Here is a 16,857-nt window from a genome sequence, read left to right on the forward strand (position 1 = left end):
AAGTGGACATAATCCATTTATAATGAACTGACAATCTTCAAATAAAAATTTTCACATCGAATTAAGCTGATTTTTTATAGGCCAAATCGATTTTTTATAGGCCAAATAAGAGACCGATGGAATACGTGTATCTCGGTTGATTTCACGCAATCGCAGTGGAGGAGAAATTTCTTCCCGCAACGTGGCAAGACCAGAGAGTGGACAACGGTGCAGACCAATAGCAGCTCAGCTCGAATCAACGACCAGACGACCCTACACCCAGATTCCCCGTCCGGAAATTCGTTAAATTCCCATGTGAGATTCCTTCTTCTCCGCCCAAATTCTCGCTCCCTGTCTTCTCTCTCTACTTTCCACACAGAGAACCATAAAGAGCGCCACCCCGTATAGAGGGAGAGAGAGAGTGAAAAGCAAGTTACATTTGCTTGGCTGATTGGTTTGCTTTTTACGCAATCAATTAAGTTCAATTTCTTGAGTCTAAGCCGCAGAAAAATAATTTTTTTGTATTCCCTAAGTTCGGTGTAGATTGTTTGCATTTAACTGAACTGATAAGGAAATTGGTTGAGGTGAGAGAAAGTGGAAAGCAAAGGCTACGGGATTCCTACGAAAATGCCAGCGTAATGATTGCCCGTAAACCCGAACGTTACTCTCTCTCTCTCTCTCTACGTTTGGAAAGTTGCCATTCAAGCACTGTTCTGTTGCCTTTTTTCGAGTGGTAACTTAATTTTCGGTTTCTGCTTTTGCGCGAAAAAAAGGCGAAACCCCTCCCCTTGCCGGAAAGCAGCAAAAGCTTCAAACTTTTCCCAACTTTTTTGGCTTATGATTTTCCACTACTCAAAATTCCTTTCTATGCCTATTCGATCGGATCTGTTCCCAACTCTGATCTGAAACCCCTCAATTTCTCTCCCTTCACTAGTCTATCGAGTCCATTTCTCCAAGTAACTTTTCCCTCCAAATTATACCCAATCGTATGTGTATCTGATTTGCTGGCAATACTTTCCGTTCTTTTCTTCAATCCAAAAATAGTGGCTGCGATTAGTCAGTCCCATCTCATGTTTTATTTCGAATCACTGATTCAATTGGCTGTGGATTTCTCATTTATACCCCCTTTCGTGTACTCATTTCCCGCCATTTTTCTTCGCTCTGATGCTTTTGCCATATCTTGTGTCAATTGTCTCTGATTTCGCCTGGACATATGATCTTTGATACCTAAAAATTATCCTGATCGAGTATTTAAGCTTTTTAACTTTGAACAAACAAACCCTTTTGAAATCTCTCATTTTTACCCCCTTCGTTGTTTTTACTTCCCGCTATTTTTCTCCCCTCCGATGCTTTACTCCATGTCTTGTACCCATTATCTCCGATTTCGACTAAAAATCTGATCTTTTATACCTAGAAGTGATCCTGGCCGAGGATTTAATCTTCTGAACTTTGAACAAAAATACCCCTTTTAAATTTTACTAGTACTTGTCACAAATGGCTGATCTTTTGAGGCCTACTTCAATTGAGGACTTACCCTCCCATTTGATAGTAGAAATACTGAGCTGTGGAAAGCTAAGTGTGGTTGATCTAGTGTGTCTGGAGCTTGTTTCGCGTGCATTTAGGGGGAGTCATCATGGGTTGTTCCCTCCCAGTTTTCGGTCCTTGGTGGATTTCGCGGCGTTTCAGTTATGTGGATCCCATCCAATATACGCCCCGATGAGTCCGAATGCTCGGAACGGGGTTTTCAATCGGTGCAGGGGGAACTGGAAGCGGGTTCTGAGGTTCTTGCAATCGGTGGAGCAGTCGTCCAACGTGGTTGAGACCTCATTAGGCAATGTAATACTGCTTCTTCTTCTTTTTTTTATTTGGAACAAATAGAGCATGGTTATTAAATTGTGACTTTTTTTTGTTAGCTATGGTAGAATTTGACGTTTGGATGGCCAACAAATGGCCTCATTGCATTGCTGTTATGGCTATGGTAAAACTTCTAGAATGTCATTATGAAAACCCTCAAGAAGTGCTAGAGACTTGTAGATGGTTTCTGTATTCATACTTTGATTGCTTTCTTAGCTGACTCTCTCTCTTATCTGATGATTAAGAGAATGGGTGAGGCAAACATTCTTTGTTGGTTTTTCCTTAAAAGAGTTTTTAGGATAGTATTGCCATCAAAAAAAGTTCTGAAAAAAACGAGTGATTTCCCTGACAATTGCTCTTAGCTGGTATTTTTGAGAATGGGCAAAGGGAAAATGTTTTGTGATTTGTCCTTTCTAACTTTTCAGGGTATGGTTTTGGAGTTACCTGTTCCTAATGATATATTGTTATCAGCAGATGCAAATTAGAACGGGAAAATATCACACACTACTGATCAAAGATTCATCTGGGTACTCTTGTGGTTCCAGTTTGTGTGGTGTTCTCGGTCATGGACCCGAAACAACACAATGTGTAGCATTTACAAGGATCAATTTCCCATCCCGCGCGCATGTGATCCAGGTTTCAGCCTCCCACAATCATGCTGCTTTCGTTATGCAGTCTGGAGAGGTTTGTGACTCCTCATACTCCATCAATCTGTTGCTGTTTTGAGGAAAAAGGATCAACACGTAGTTATTTGGGTATGGGTATTTTACATGCTAGATACTATTGTCAATATTGATAATTCTAGCATGTGACAAGGTGTTGTTTCCATGTGGATAAACCCGAAAGCAAAATAACCACAAGCCTTGACATGGTTATGAGCACAAGTAATTGTATCCTTGACTGAACTAGCTGTTGTTCCACTTACCTTTTTGTTTGCTACTTACGAAGTTGCGTTTGAATGTAATTCTAATATTTGGAATAGACCTACTTCTATGCATTGGATCACTAATCTATTGATAACTGTGTGGCAACATGACATGTTCTCTCTCCTTGTATATAGATTCTGCATTTCATATTAAATGGTGCAGCATGGTAATGTGCACAGAAATTAATTTGGGTCTCTAGGCCTGCCCTATCTGATGCCTTTCGGCTTTGATTTGGGGGCATGGTTCCGCAGCAAAACGTCAGCTCCTCGGTTCTTGGAGGTGTAGTTGGGCCACTATTTCAGTTGTTTTTAGAGAGCAGCTACTTTGTGTATATATTGTCAGAGGTTAGGCCTGTCTCCTATCCTCTGCTGCCCATACCCCATTGATTGGGGACTAGATGGGTTCTGTTATTGTTATTGTTGAGTTGTTGACAAATATTGTTCACAGAATAATAGTCGGTATGCCTTTAATCCATCCAAAAGCTATTTCATTTTTACATTACAAACAACAATATAGTAAGAGGATAGCATTTTTTGTCCCTTCAATTATTTATGCTTCCAAATCCTTCTGTTTTGGTCATATCTTCACTGGATCATATATGGCTTTAGTTCCAAGTCATACAGAATAGAACAAATGCTAAAAGAATAGCAGTAGACATTTCATGTATATTGTATTATATGGATCTATTTAGCTGTATGCTGACCTGTTTGGTTCTATACCTTTATTTCAATTTGCCGTCATTCGTTGTTTCTTGTCGAAGAATGTACTTTTGTAATTCACTTTCTCGTTCTCAGATGCCTTCTCCTTGTTGCACATGTAATTGACTCATGATTCTTAGGTTGCTGCATTATTGTTTATTATCAATTTTTTGATGCAGGTATTTACTTGTGGAGACAATTCATCATTCTTTTGTGGACATAGAGATGTTGGACGTCCAAGGCTTGTTGACGCCTTGAGGGGAATTCCTTGCAAGCAGGTAGATTACTATTTGGTGCCCTTTCTATCTGTTTATATTGTGTTAATTTGCTACCCACATATATGGGAACCGACAATATGATGCTCTACCCCCTTGAGTAAGGACAAATAGATATCAGCAAACTGGAAATCTTGAATCCCATTAAGCTCATATTTAAAAGTGTTGTAGGTATTGTAACTATATAATCTTGCCAAATATGTCACTATCTGAAAAATAGGGGAGTATGTGTTGGAGATATGGACTTTTCGTGGCTACTAGAATTTAATGACAGACATCAGGCAACTCATCTTGTATGGTTTAGTTGATTTCTATGAAAGATGAGTTCAAAATACCATTTGGGTTTATCTTAGCTCTTAGGTGACTCATGTTTGTGCATCTTGTGTCATGGCCTCTTGTGTACCCCAATGGATTTAATGTTGAATTTCAAGCAACTGTTGATACTGACTGGTCAATGTAGAAACAAAATTATGATTCTTTGGGCATCCAATGTGTGTCTTTTGGTGCTTGCTTGATGATAAAGTCAGCTAGTTTAAATTATCCAGAAGAGTTTGTCTGATGAAGCTTATCTCTAAGGAGATATATCTGCTTTTTCGGTGGGGTGGTGACCGGTGAGAATATTGGCACTGTTTTGTTGCTTTGCCCCGACACCCAAACCCCTTATATTGCATGATCTGAATTTGTGATTCCTGAGGGCTGAATATGTAACACCAAAATCTGCCATATCACAAAAGGAATCGAATCAATCATCTATCACACTTATACAAATACATATGCATATGCATATGTTTTCTTTTTGAGTAGTGCTATTCTCCAGAAGATTCAATATTTTATCTCAAGACTTCAAATTTTGGTGCACATATATTTTTCTTTTCTGATATGGTTTATTGCAGCACAAAATATGCTCGCTGTCTTCTGGCATTATCATTTGTCGAACTAATTGATGGACTTGTTTCAGGTTGCTACTGGACTCAGTTTTACAATTTTCCTCACAAGACAAGGTCATGTCTATACATGTGGGGCTAATTCACACGGCCAGCTCGGCCATGGGGATACAAATGATAGACCAATACCCACAATTGTAGAACCGCTGGAAAGTGTTGGAGCTATAGCTCAGATTGCTGCTGGTCCAAGTTATTCCCTGGTTATAACTGATGATGGGACAATCCATTCATTTGGGTCAGGAGCCAATTTCTGTCTTGGACATGGATTACAGCGGAATGAGCTACAACCTCGACCCATTCAGTCATTTATAAGGCAGGATATCCACATTGTTCGTGTCTCTGCCGGTGATGAGCACGTTGTTGCGCTTGATTCTAGTGGATTTGTAAGTGTCCTTGCTCAAAAAAAAACTTTTAGTTTTTCGTATTACTTTGTCTGTTCCGTATTGTTTATCCATTTGCAGCTGTCGTGCCATTCAACTGGATAAAAAATAATGCCTTTTTCGTGACTTTTTTTTGTTTTCAAAATTTTTTCCACCAAAAAGTACTCAGTTAAATATTGTTGACAGAATTCTCAAAATCATCTTGTAAAGGAATAAAAATCGAAGTAGAGAAGATCTTTTGAGATGTCCGGAATTTGAAAGTGGACAAATAAGGCAGGGCAGAGGGAGTAGCATTTACCGGTTTGGGTATACTTTTGAATAATCTATGTTGGTGATTGTTGGATTAAATGTTGACTGCAGGTATATACTTGGGGAAAAGGCTACTGTGGTGCGTTGGGCCATGGAGACGAGGTTGATAAGACTACTCCAGAACTCTTGTACAGCTTGAGGAGCCATGTTGCTGTACAGGTTTTGTTCTTACCTTTTTGTCACTATCACAACTTTGATGGTTTATGTTCTGATTTAGGAACCTAGTCATTGATGGTTTAGGAAACTCAATTGCCCTGCATTTATTTATTTAAGAAGAGATGGAGTCTATTGCTTTATATACTTGTTATTTTTTTTGGTATTTTGAAATTGTTCTGTTCTTCGAGAAACAGTTGTTCCCATTACAATTTTTTCCCTTGGCCATTTGATTTCTACCAGGTGTTTTGTTCTTTTCAGAAACTTTCGTATCCTTTAGGTTTAATATCAGGGTAAATTCAGGATGGCATTGAATATTTTCACCGCGCATGGAGACAAAGGAGATTTTGTTTCGGTTTAGATAGAGTCACCCTTCTAGAAATTGTAACCCAACAGATTACCGTTTAACAAAGCCAAGACTATCTTTATTCAAGATGATAGTCCGTACTCCGGAGAATTGCCAAAAGCCCTTTATTTTGTTTTTCTTTTCATGATCATCTCTGTCCTTATGCCTTTATATTTTTACAGGTATGTGCAAGTAAGAGAAAAACCTTCGTGCTGGTAGACGATGGTTCTGTTTATGGGTTTGGTTGGATGGCTTTTGGCAGCCTAGGATTTACGGACAGGGGAGCATCTGACAAAATCACGAAGCCGCGAATACTCGACAGTTTAAGACCTTACCACATTTCTCAAGTAAGCACGGGCCTCTACCACACTGTTGTAGTCACCAATCGCGGACAAATTTTTGGGTTTGGTGATAACGAAAGAGCGCAACTTGGCCATGATACTCTCAGAGGATGCCTTAGACCAACTGAAATTTTTGTTCCGGAAATGGAAAATAACGCAGGTTTTGTATCAGAAACTGGGTGAACTTGGCTTACCTGCCTTTGACATTGAGGAAATAAGTTATGGTTTTGTACTGCTAGTGGATGCTGTTACGATTTTATTTTATGTTTTATTTCTCGAACGTGTTAAGTTCATGCTACAATAGCACTGCAAAAGTCTGTTGTTTTACACGATTAGATGCAAATTTCATGCAAGTCTTTTATTGTACTAAAAATCGAATATGCATCCACTAGAAATTTGATTGTTTCTGTCTTGAATAATAATCGGGAGTGTTGTGTTTGAGTGGAAATTCAGACACCCGAAACGATGGGAAATTTTTGTACCAGAGTTGGGTTTGGTTTTGTTTTGTTCAGTTATTTCCCTTTTGTAGGTCGGATCAATTAAACAAGTACAGATTCAGATACCATAGAGGGTATGAGTGCAAATTTAGACATTTGAAAAGTTTGGAAATTTCTCTACTTCATTTTTCCCTCTTTCTTTCACAAGTGACATTAAGCAAGCAAAGATACAGATATGCTTCTTCCTCTGCTATCTGCCTGCTTTTTCCTTCTTTGTTCGATATGGTATATACTCTTCCTCATATTTGAATTGAGATCGCGAGGTGAGTCTCATTTCCTTACCCGATATCAAGACCAAAAGAAATTTTGTGAGATTAACCAAGTTATTAGTATTACAAATGATCGGATTAATTGAAACTATTCTTTGTAGCACTCCTTTTACTGTAATTTGGTTTCAGCCATTCCAGTTGAACACAGAAGACATAGTGAATTATCAATTACTTCTAGCTTGGACTTGCAGATTTTATAATATCTCTCTCTCTCTCTCTCTCTCTCTCTCTCTCTCTCTCTCTCCCTTTTTTTTTGGGGTGCGAATCTCCATCTTTCTCAAGGGGAATTTTTCTTACTAATCTTTTTTCAACTTCTGTTTTGTACATGGGTGTGACGGAGGAGCAAATGGAGTTCCTAGCGGCTATGTCTTTTATTGGCAAAACATTTCCTTGCTTCGTAATCCTTTGGAAAGAGAAATACCGGCAACTTCGGAGTGAAGCTGATTTAATTTTTAGTTGTGTTTCGTATGATAGCTGGGGATTCAATCTCCTTCGAAACTTAGTTGCGTGTTGTTCCACTCATTACCAAATTTGCCATATCCATCTCCAGATAAACAAAGGAAAATTATTTTCTTACTTCACTTCTTGGAGTCTTCCTCTTGTTATGTCCCTTTGCTTGTTTAAAAGGAAAAAAAAAAAAAAAATTGAAATTTTATCAGGAGTTCTCTCCAGAAATGATGTGACATTAGCAGTTTTTGTATACAAAAATTGTCGGAGGAATTACTCTCTCTGGGTTTACAATAATGGGTAGGTATCTATCACTCAATTTTTACATATTTTTTACTCAAAAGATTAAGAAAAGAACTCTCTTTCTATGGTGGCACTTAAATGATTGCTGTGTACAGTATTAACCATACCTTGATTAAAATAAAATCACACTGTGGCTTTAAGAAATTGCCAGAGCGCAGGCTGATACTAGACTACTGCTAGTGCAGCAGAGGCAGCTGGGTTGTTTGATTGCTCTAATTTGTTGCAAATAATGTGACTTTGTCACTCCTTGGTGCCAACATACTTCGCATTTGTTTTGATATCTGGTTTGCATGAAAAATGATCAAGATTATTAGTATTTGAGACCACCCTATCACAAATTTCGTCCCATCTACGGTACTTACGAAATCATTGAACCACTATCGCCCTGGATACAATGATGAAAATATCATCGAAGCAGTACAACAGCCGCACGGTGAGCCTTGCCCAATATTTCTTCTGTAAAACCAAGTCTCGAGGGGTTTGCCCAAGTGGGAACGAGAAAAGTAGCAAGTGTTTGTCCTCCACTTATAGTTGCATGTTTGAATCTCATGGAGGCCAAATATTCTAAATCTTGGAGCCACTCGAGCAGGGCTGGCTCTGGGGCTCTGGGCAAAGGCCCAAGAGGCCGATGCCTTAAGCCCCCAAGAATGTGTAAAAACTAGGGCCTCCTATTATTTTGGGTACCCATTATATATATCCAATTTTTTTGGGTATAGCAACACTAGAGGCCCATTTTAATACCCAAACCACCTATTTTACACTTAAGAGACACAGGCCCAATGGTTGAGCCCAACTTGACTTGCTCAATCAAAGGAAACAAAAAAGGAAAAAGAAAATGTAGATCACATGCGGCTGTCTTCATGTAGAGCCCCTTGAAAAATGATCCCATGTGGTGGATTCCTATATAAGTTTTATGCATATTCTACCCTTAACAGCTCTAATCTTCTGAACACACAATAAAATGGAAGAAGATGAATTAGAGATCAAAGAAGAGAAAACAGGATCAGAAATTAGTATTTGTATGGGTTTTTTCCGTGTCGAATACATGGATTTGGCTTTGAAAAAATTATTTAACTACTTGTTATTTTATTGTCATAAATTTTATTAAGAGCCTCATTGTCTACGTCCGTCTTAGGCCCCCAAAATCTCAGAGTCAGTCCTACACTCGAGGGTTTGGATCTAGTAATTAGCTTCAGAGTTCCGGAATTAGTTAAGGTGCCCGCAAGCTGGCCCGGACATTTAGTTGTCCATTAATATGGCCACAAATGTCTAATCCTAATTAGATATTTGTGCTGAAATCTTGTCATGTGATGGTACAAATGACGAAAATTACAGAACAGACCGGCCTCTGATGATGCCTTCACCACCTTAGACACGAGAGGGAGAGCTGGAAAACCAATTAAATTTGGACAAAGACGTTCATGATCTTCCTCCAACATGTTTAACCTTAATTAGTAAAATTACCTGGGCAAAGAATAGGAAAAACAGAGTGTCAATATGGCCATAAATGTCTAATCCAAATTAGATATTTGTGCTGAATCTCTTGCCATGTGATGTTACAAATGACGAAAATTACAGAACAGGCCGGCCTCTGATGATGCCTTCACCACCTTAGACACGAGAGGCAGAGCTGGAAAACCAATTAAATTTGGACAGACGGTCGTGATCTTCCTCCAACATATCTAACCTTAATTAGTACTAAAATTACCTCGACAAAGACTAGGAAAAGATTTTTAAGTGTAATGAGTGCAGAGAGATAGATAAAAGTGTATTAAAACGTGTGAAAAACTTATAAGATAATGCACATTATCATTTTTTTTACAACTCAGAGTTCGGTCTAATAAACCGAAACCCCCACGATGTAAAAAATATTTTAGGGCCCACTCAGTTACTTTGTGATTAATGGAAGTGCCCACTTCCATTATATAGATATAGTAGTGGTTTAAAGAAGCTTTTGACTTTCCCACTTTCACCATTATATTAGTTTAACTAGTTTAATTAATTAATTTCTTTGATGGAGGGAAATTATAACAGGTTTCTTAAGAAGATTAAGGATCTCTAGCCTAGCATTATATAATGCCTATGATATCCATCTATCAAGGCACTCAAGCCATGCATAGGTTGGAAGACATCTAAATCTAGTTAGTGTGTACGTGTTTGGTGTTCAAACATGAACAACAATGACTAAAGGATAGTTTGATCCTATTTTCGTTGTGCATACTGGTATGGGTATTTTTATCTTACACATGACATATCAGAGAGCGGCTCCACGTTGAAGCTTGGGTATTCGATTGAACATCCTAGAAATTTTCTAGGGTACATTGAGTAGCATGTATTTTCATTCCATCCCTACTTCGAACACCCAACCAAACAGAGTTTGAACACTCTTCAATATGAGAGAGCCACAAATCAACTTAGATTTGAACACTTTCTTTCGAATTTAATTAAGCTTTTTGCAAGTGGATGGTGAAATTGAGTCGCATGATTAATTGAGGTTCACATAAACTGGCCCAAACACTTGGCTTATCAAAAAAAAATCACATTTGACCACCGAGCAACCCACTATACCCCACAACTATCAATGCTGAAATTTAAAAATCATGAGAGATGGAGAGAATAAAAAAAATTATAATTGCTGTAGTATTTCTTAGGTACCAAATTTCTATTTTTTTACTGATTCTTTTCAAGTTGCATTTGTTTTGATGAATGCATATTCCGTCATTTTTTATGTTCAGTTAATTAATTAATTGTCTATTTAGTTGAACTACCTTAGCGAAGAGATAGATGAATGACTGCATAGTTCGTTATTATGTATATAATTTTAAAAGATTTACCTACTTTAGCAAAGAGATCGAGAATAAAAAAGATTTACCAGTACAAATAGTCTTCATAATCCTTCCCATATGCCTCATCTTTTTTTTTTTTAATACCTTAAAAAAGTAGTAGTAAAATAATCCTTGTCCACACGTTCCAGGCCCTTGTCCATGTCCTGAAATGATGGCAGAAAGCTTTTTGACTTGCCAGAAAATGTGAAATTCTATCCAAAACAGAGCATATTAATAGTAGTATGTGTGTCCGTGACAGTATTAACCAAGTACCCTCCTTCATTCATGGTGCCATTATTCCGTGATCTCGGGATATCGTGACTCGGTGATTGAACGCCCTTCTCCGCTAAACATTTTTTTGTAGAACTTCATCCTTGAACCGAATGAAAGCGCGGTATTGAAGAAGGGTGGAGTGCCCAATAAGTTTTTCATTTTTCCTGAGATGGGATTGGAGGATGCAACAGCTGCTCGAACCGGGTGCCCATGGTGGGCCGAACTACCCTGTCCCGAGTCGAATCAGTCGATCATCATCTAGATTCCTCTAAGCGGGTATATCGTTCATTGAAAAAATCAGACCCATTCTTTCCACTCTAGTACCGGGCAGAGCCATGCACTCTTAAACTCAACATTAAAACTTGGTTCCTACTCATGTGCTCTGGCCCATAACACACGTAAATTATGGGGGTGTCTATATACAAGTAAAATTATACATGGTCCGGGAGTACCGCCACCCGGACCACTTTACAACCATACATTTCTCTGGAGTCTACTGTTAAGTATATAGACCCCACAAGTTAGACCGTGTGGTTGTAAAGTGGTCCGGAGTACCATGTGGCGATACTCCTGGACTATTCTATAATTACTCCTATATATTTTATCGAGTTCAAAAAGGTAAATACATTAGTATCATAGTATAATTAAGGTGAAAAAAGCTCAGATCATGAGCCCTAAGGGCTTGTCTGATAGGTTGGTGAGTTTGCTCTCCGCAAAATTGATTAGGGTTTTATTTTTGAGGTCATGTTGCAATGTAAATTTCCAAACTCTGGTGTGGATGGTCTGTCTTTGACTGGAACGGCGAGAGAATTATTAATCGAGATACATGTAAGCTGACCTGGATACCCCTGAGTCCCTGACCGTAGAATAAAAAAGAGAGGAGAAGCTCAGATCATGTCCATTTTAACAGCGTACTATTTGCGTGCATAATGAGATCGAAAATTAATCCTTCTTTTTATTTTTTAGTTAGGAAAAAAATTACAGGTTACGATAAAGCGATGAAACCCAATTGGTTAATATTGGATAAATATAGGCCAGTTTGCAATTGTTGTTGTTGTTGTCTGAGAGTCTTTTATCACTTTCTTAATAGTAGAAAGTTACAGCTTACACTTAGATGTAAACCAATTGGTTAATCTTTAATTAGGAGTGGTACAACATTTGCAACCAAAACGACAATTAAGTTGCCCTTTACCCAACCCTTTTGTTTAGTTGGTTGATATTGAAAGATTATATATAGCTTTCTATGGAGTAATTAATCCAACTTAGCAACTTTTTTACTCGGTTGATATGGAAAGGATATGATTAATAAAGAGACCTTATCCGATCCCTGGGCTTCTGACATTTTCTTTTTGATGTCAAAGCCAATAAAAGAAGACTAGTATAACAATCACATTGGATTCGTAACCAAAATCAAACCAAGCTAGTACATAAGAATCTAATAAGTATGTATTGATCTAGTATAAAAAATAAGTTAGGGGTGAAAATTTTAACTTAAAAAAGTACTATATAAAACATGTAGTACTAATATATACTCCATCTATCCCTATTTTGTAGTCCCAGTTAGCACTTTTTGATGTTCTAAAAATATTATCCCACTTCCAAACCAAAAGGTTTATAATTAATGAAAACCTACTTTACCCTTCTACTTTTGAATCAATAGTACTTAAAATAAAATTTAAAAAGCGATGATTGAAGGGTAGAATGGAAAAATGTGGTGATTCGACATGCAATGATTATGTTCTCTTATATAGTTGAAATGGTGTGATTTTGACATTTCACTTTATGTTTTGTAATCTAACATGATCAAGACATAAAGTGGAGTGCCATTGACTAAAAGTGAAGTGCCAAAATTAATTTCTTAATTCAAATCTCAAAAAATTATTAAAAAATGAGGACGGAAGGAGTATTTTTATTGCTTCAGCAGGATTTGATACTTTTTTTTTAATCTTCGCAAGATTTGATACCTTGATCTCTCTGGAGAAACTATATTCCAGGATTGGAGAAACTCTCTCCTACTCACCTGAGCACTATCTTTCCTCTCCCTATGCTCGGATTTAGGCCGTCCAAATTACATTTGGACGGCTCGAATGGGCTACTGGGTACCACGTGGATTATACCCAATTTGCACTAGAAAATTTCTCCCAATAGTGCACCATTGTGTAGTGCGCATGTAAAGCGACAAATAATCATCGATCTCATCAATTAACGATCCAGATCAAAAATCATATATCAACCATTTATTGTCAAAATCGATGGTCCGTATGCAATCTACAGGGTATCTTACATAGGATTGCATTACAAAATTTCCTAATCTCCTTTGACAACCCAGAGAATTGGGAAAGGTCGTTTACCCCAAGAAAAATGGACGACAACTGGGAAAGGTGGGCTCATTCCGGTTGGAAAAATGTAAAGTAAAAAAAAAATTGACAAAAAAAAAAATTCTTAAAGTGCGCATGAACGGCTCAGATTCACTCACAGTGAATCTCAGTGAATCTGAGCCGTTCATGCACATTTTAAGGGTCTTTTTTTGTTCATTTTTTTTATCCCTAGCACAGCCCTTCCGTTTGTCCACGTACGTATTTAAGTGCAATATTTAAAAAGCAGAAATGAATCAAAGACCGACAAAATGCCAGCAATTACCTGGAGTTAAATAAACAAAAAAGTGAAATAAAAGACCAAACCCAGCCGATGAGTAAGCAGACCTTTTTTATGGAGTATTTAAGGAAGGAAAATAGACAGAGACAAGTTTAGAATTAAACAAACAAATCATGACAGCAAAGACCCAAATCAACAAAGCCACGATCCCAGAATCCACGAAATAAAAAAAAATAGTACCAATACACAAAATAATACCACTACGCAAAAAAAAAAAAGGAGTGAGTTGTTCACGACACACATCCATCGTACAAGAAATACACAAAATAATACCACTACACCAAAAAAGGAGTGAGTTGTTCACACGACACACATCCAAAAATCGTAAAAGACGTTTCCGGCTCATATGCACCCAAAAAGGGCGTGTATCCGCGTTGTCCCTTCTTACTTCCCACACTCTCATTGAACAGATGAGGAAATTCCCTTCCAGGCTCCTAATATCCTCTCAGGCCATTGATTGTAAATGTTGGTACAAGATTTCCAACATGTTGGAAAATGTTACAATTCCGGCCAAGCTACAATCCTCATCGACAACCCAAACATAATTGACCCGGTGCGAGATTGCCTGAATCATCACTGCCGCTAGCGAACTCCATGGGTGGCACACGATCGCCTCTGCCCTCCTCACCATCCTCGCCGAATAGCTACTTGACCTACTGTACCGCCCTGATCTCGGCAAGGATGACGACGATTCCTCGTCGGACGAGGACGAGAACGAGGACAAACTGGAGGAAACATTGGAGGAAATGGTGAATTCCTCTAACATTCCTTCCAATTTCCTGTCCTCCAACCTCGCCTTCACGACCCTCACTAGTTCCTCAGGGGGACCACCGCAGTCTATGTAAGCCATTAGGTCCCCAGCTGAGAGGGTCGTGATTGCGGCCGCGACCATTTCGTCGCAACAGACGAGGGTGAAGGGAGATATCTCCCCAATCAAAATACCCTCGTCATCGACGACAGCCACCGATGTCTGTTCAGCTAGGGAGCTTGAAATGGCTCCGACTGCTGAGGCGGCGGGCGAGTGGTACCGAATTGACAAGAATTCGGTGCTGATTGCGCCGAGTGTGTCAATAGACAGGGCTGGGAGTGGGGTGAAGACGCCGATTGAACTGAGGAGGAATCGGATCACGTCTTCTTGGGTTAGCCAACAGAATTCACGGCCGTTATGAGCAGTGGGATTAGGTGATGATTTTTGTAGCTTTCTTCTAGGGTTTATCTTTATTGGCACCACGAGATTTTGGGCTCCTTGGAGGATTAGATCAATGGCTTCCAATAAACTGCAAAGGAAAAAAAATCACGGACGTTAACTCTATTTGAAAAATAATTCAGTATGCTGAACCCAAACACTGGATCTAAGACATAAAATTGCAAGAACGCAGGGCAGAACAAAAAAAAAAAAAAAAACTCTTAGTTTGATTGAACACTGATACGGAGAGAGATGTACGGACATATATATATGAGGACATATATATATGAGGACATATATTGGCCAGAATCGTTGGATACACGTAAACCCACCACAATGCACATAAAATCTACCCCCATTAAAACGAGTGTTGACACATTTATTTCAGAACATATATGTCGTCTAGCAATACTACGAACAAAACTTCATAGTATAGCTCCAGACACAATTGTATCCAAAGACCTACACATGTGCTCATAGTCGGGCCCTAATACATCGAACGACTCTCATTGACTGGAGCAGTGTTTTTAATTGAATGGGGATGGTGTTGTGCAGTGGTGTGCGCAGCACTGTGCTGCACACCTCCGAGCCGTCGGATGCACGATCCAACGGCTCGGAAGTGCACAGCACAACACCAAGCCAAAGTCCATTTTTAATACCGTGCCGGTTAAAGTAGTGGTTTTTCTACGGGTATGTTAGTATAAGTGGGATACCGACCACCGAGTAACATTTTAGATTTATCACTATCAGTATTATTTCTATGCATAAGAAAAATTAGCATAAAACATTCATTTTACCAAAGAAAAATTAAACTAAAAATGGTTCGTTACTAGCTGGTATGGACCCGTATCGGCCTGTACGAACCGAATTTTGGGACCAACAGGTTTTTAAGCCGAAATAGAATGCCGGATTTGGTAAAAAGAGGTATGCACCAGCTGGTACTGTACGAGATTCAAAACTCTGGTCCGGAGCTGTGTTACTAGACTGTTTGTTTTCAAAAATTGTTGAATTCAACAGAGTTCCTAAATAATTTTCCACCATCTTATGATTGCACAATTCATGCTTAAATCAAACTCTGAAAAATATAAATCAGAAGAAGATAACCACTATGAACAGACAAACAAATTTATGAGCAATCCAACACAAAGCATGGAAACAAACAAAAAAGTCTGACTCAGAGAGAGAGAGAGAGAGAGAGAGAGAGTTTATCCTTAATACTACCTCGAAGAGGGTTCCAAATGCCTGACCCGACCCGGGACTTTCGAAACCAGTACAGAAACAGGGGACTTGAGAGCCGACGACGGAGCCAACAAATTCTCTTCTCTACAGAGATGGCAAATGACGTCAACCATAGAAATCTTCCCGACGCATCGGCAGTCGTCGACGGCGTCGTTTTTGTCTGGCGAGGAGTGGTCACAGTTCCATACGCTGACGCAGCCGTCCTCGGAGTATCTGATGGCAGAGACGGCGTCGGCGAGGGTGGCGGAGACGGGGAGGGACCTCAGCGGCGGCTTGCCGAGACAGAGGTCGGATACCTCGTACGCAAGCAAGCGAACTGCCATACAAAGAGGGAGTCCCTTTTTGGGAACAGAGGAAGGCCTAAGAAAGTTTTGCAGAGAGAGAGAGAGAGAGAGAGGGAGAGAGAGTTTGGAGGAGTGAGTTGGAAGGGGACAGAGTGGGGGTTGTGTTGGAGAGAGAGAGATATTAATGCATGTATTTATAGCCAGCTGTTACAGCTAATACACGAAAAATTATACTCCTATTTATGACCATGGGCAGATCCCTGTGCCGAAAATTTATATGTGCCTCTGTGCTACTGCTGAAGCATGTTTGGCAGTTGAATTATTTGTTCAATGGCCAAAAAACTGTCTGACACAGTTGTACAAGAATTTTTGGGATGGAAGAGATCGAACCCATGGGCACCGCCGTGTTGTTCCAAATTCTTTTTTCACCGCTAATATGTGAACTCAAAATGGAGTATTGAAACATAGTTACCCTACCATTGCTCTTGTGTAAATTTCACTGCAAAGTATGCACGATCTCAAACAAATGTGTAGAAGAGAAAATTTTGGGGCACTGACTCCGGAGGCATGGAATATTACTCCTAATGCATGCTGAATAATTACTACTCTCTAGTCCCACTTTCATAGTCTCTCCGTGCAATTTCAGATAAAAATAAATAAAGTATTTTAGTTCA

At 39.1% G+C, this 16,857-nt stretch overlaps 2 protein-coding genes and 1 non-coding gene across 6 annotated transcripts; 2 read left to right on the top strand and 1 right to left on the bottom strand.

Moving 5' to 3' along the window:
- Positions 1–248: 248 nt before the first annotated feature.
- LOC131329233 (ultraviolet-B receptor UVR8) lies at positions 249–6,689 on the top strand. 4 transcript variants are annotated; one of them, XM_058362321.1, is made up of 6 exons: positions 249–1,815; positions 2,305–2,517; positions 3,637–3,735; positions 4,691–5,059; positions 5,417–5,524; positions 6,047–6,689. In XM_058362321.1, exons 1-6 carry the CDS (start codon positions 1,474–1,476, stop codon positions 6,386–6,388), a joined length of 1,473 nt encoding a protein of 490 aa, XP_058218304.1. In that variant the 5' UTR covers positions 249–1,473; the 3' UTR covers positions 6,389–6,689. The 4 variants fall into 4 exon arrangements, with proteins under 4 accessions (XP_058218304.1, XP_058218307.1, XP_058218305.1 ...); XM_058362322.1 differs by having other exon boundaries at positions 254–1,815; positions 2,308–2,517; XM_058362325.1 differs by having other exon boundaries at positions 1,678–1,815; positions 2,259–2,517.
- LOC131331635 (small nucleolar RNA snoR100) lies at positions 2,911–3,017 on the top strand. The gene has a single exon (XR_009201444.1). It is a non-coding gene; the product is annotated as a small nucleolar RNA snoR100 (small nucleolar RNA).
- A 6,847-nt stretch (positions 6,690–13,536) lies between the features above and the next one.
- Positions 13,537–16,391, bottom strand: LOC131329234 (CBS domain-containing protein CBSX5). The gene is made up of 2 exons (XM_058362326.1): positions 15,882–16,391; positions 13,537–14,751 (listed from the first exon to the last, which is right to left on the bottom strand). Exons 1-2 carry the CDS (start codon positions 16,220–16,222, stop codon positions 13,920–13,922), a joined length of 1,173 nt encoding a protein of 390 aa, XP_058218309.1. The 5' UTR covers positions 16,223–16,391; the 3' UTR covers positions 13,537–13,919.
- Positions 16,392–16,857: the final 466 nt, after the last annotated feature.

The sequence above is a fragment of the Rhododendron vialii genome, chromosome 6a (genome assembly GCF_030253575.1).
Source record: "Rhododendron vialii isolate Sample 1 chromosome 6a, ASM3025357v1".
Taxonomy (NCBI): Eukaryota; Viridiplantae; Streptophyta; class Magnoliopsida; order Ericales; family Ericaceae; genus Rhododendron; species Rhododendron vialii.

Bases quoted from the DNA above. Each gene is read 5' to 3' on its own strand.
- LOC131329233 (XM_058362321.1), top strand. From the start codon at position 1,474: ATGGCTGATCTTTTGAGGCCTACTTCAATTGAGGACTTACCCTCCCAT. The intron at 3,736-4,690 runs GTAGATTACTAT...GACTTGTTTCAG, and splicing joins GGGGAATTCCTTGCAAGCAG to GTTGCTACTGGACTCAGTTT. The intron at 5,525-6,046 runs GTTTTGTTCTTA...ATATTTTTACAG, and splicing joins GGAGCCATGTTGCTGTACAG to GTATGTGCAAGTAAGAGAAA.
- LOC131329234 (XM_058362326.1), bottom strand. From the start codon at position 16,222: ATGGCAGTTCGCTTGCTTGCGTACGAGGTATCCGACCTCTGTCTCGGC. The intron at 14,752-15,881 runs GTAGTATTAAGG...TTTCCTTTGCAG, and splicing joins CATTTGGAACCCTCTTCGAG to TTTATTGGAAGCCATTGATC.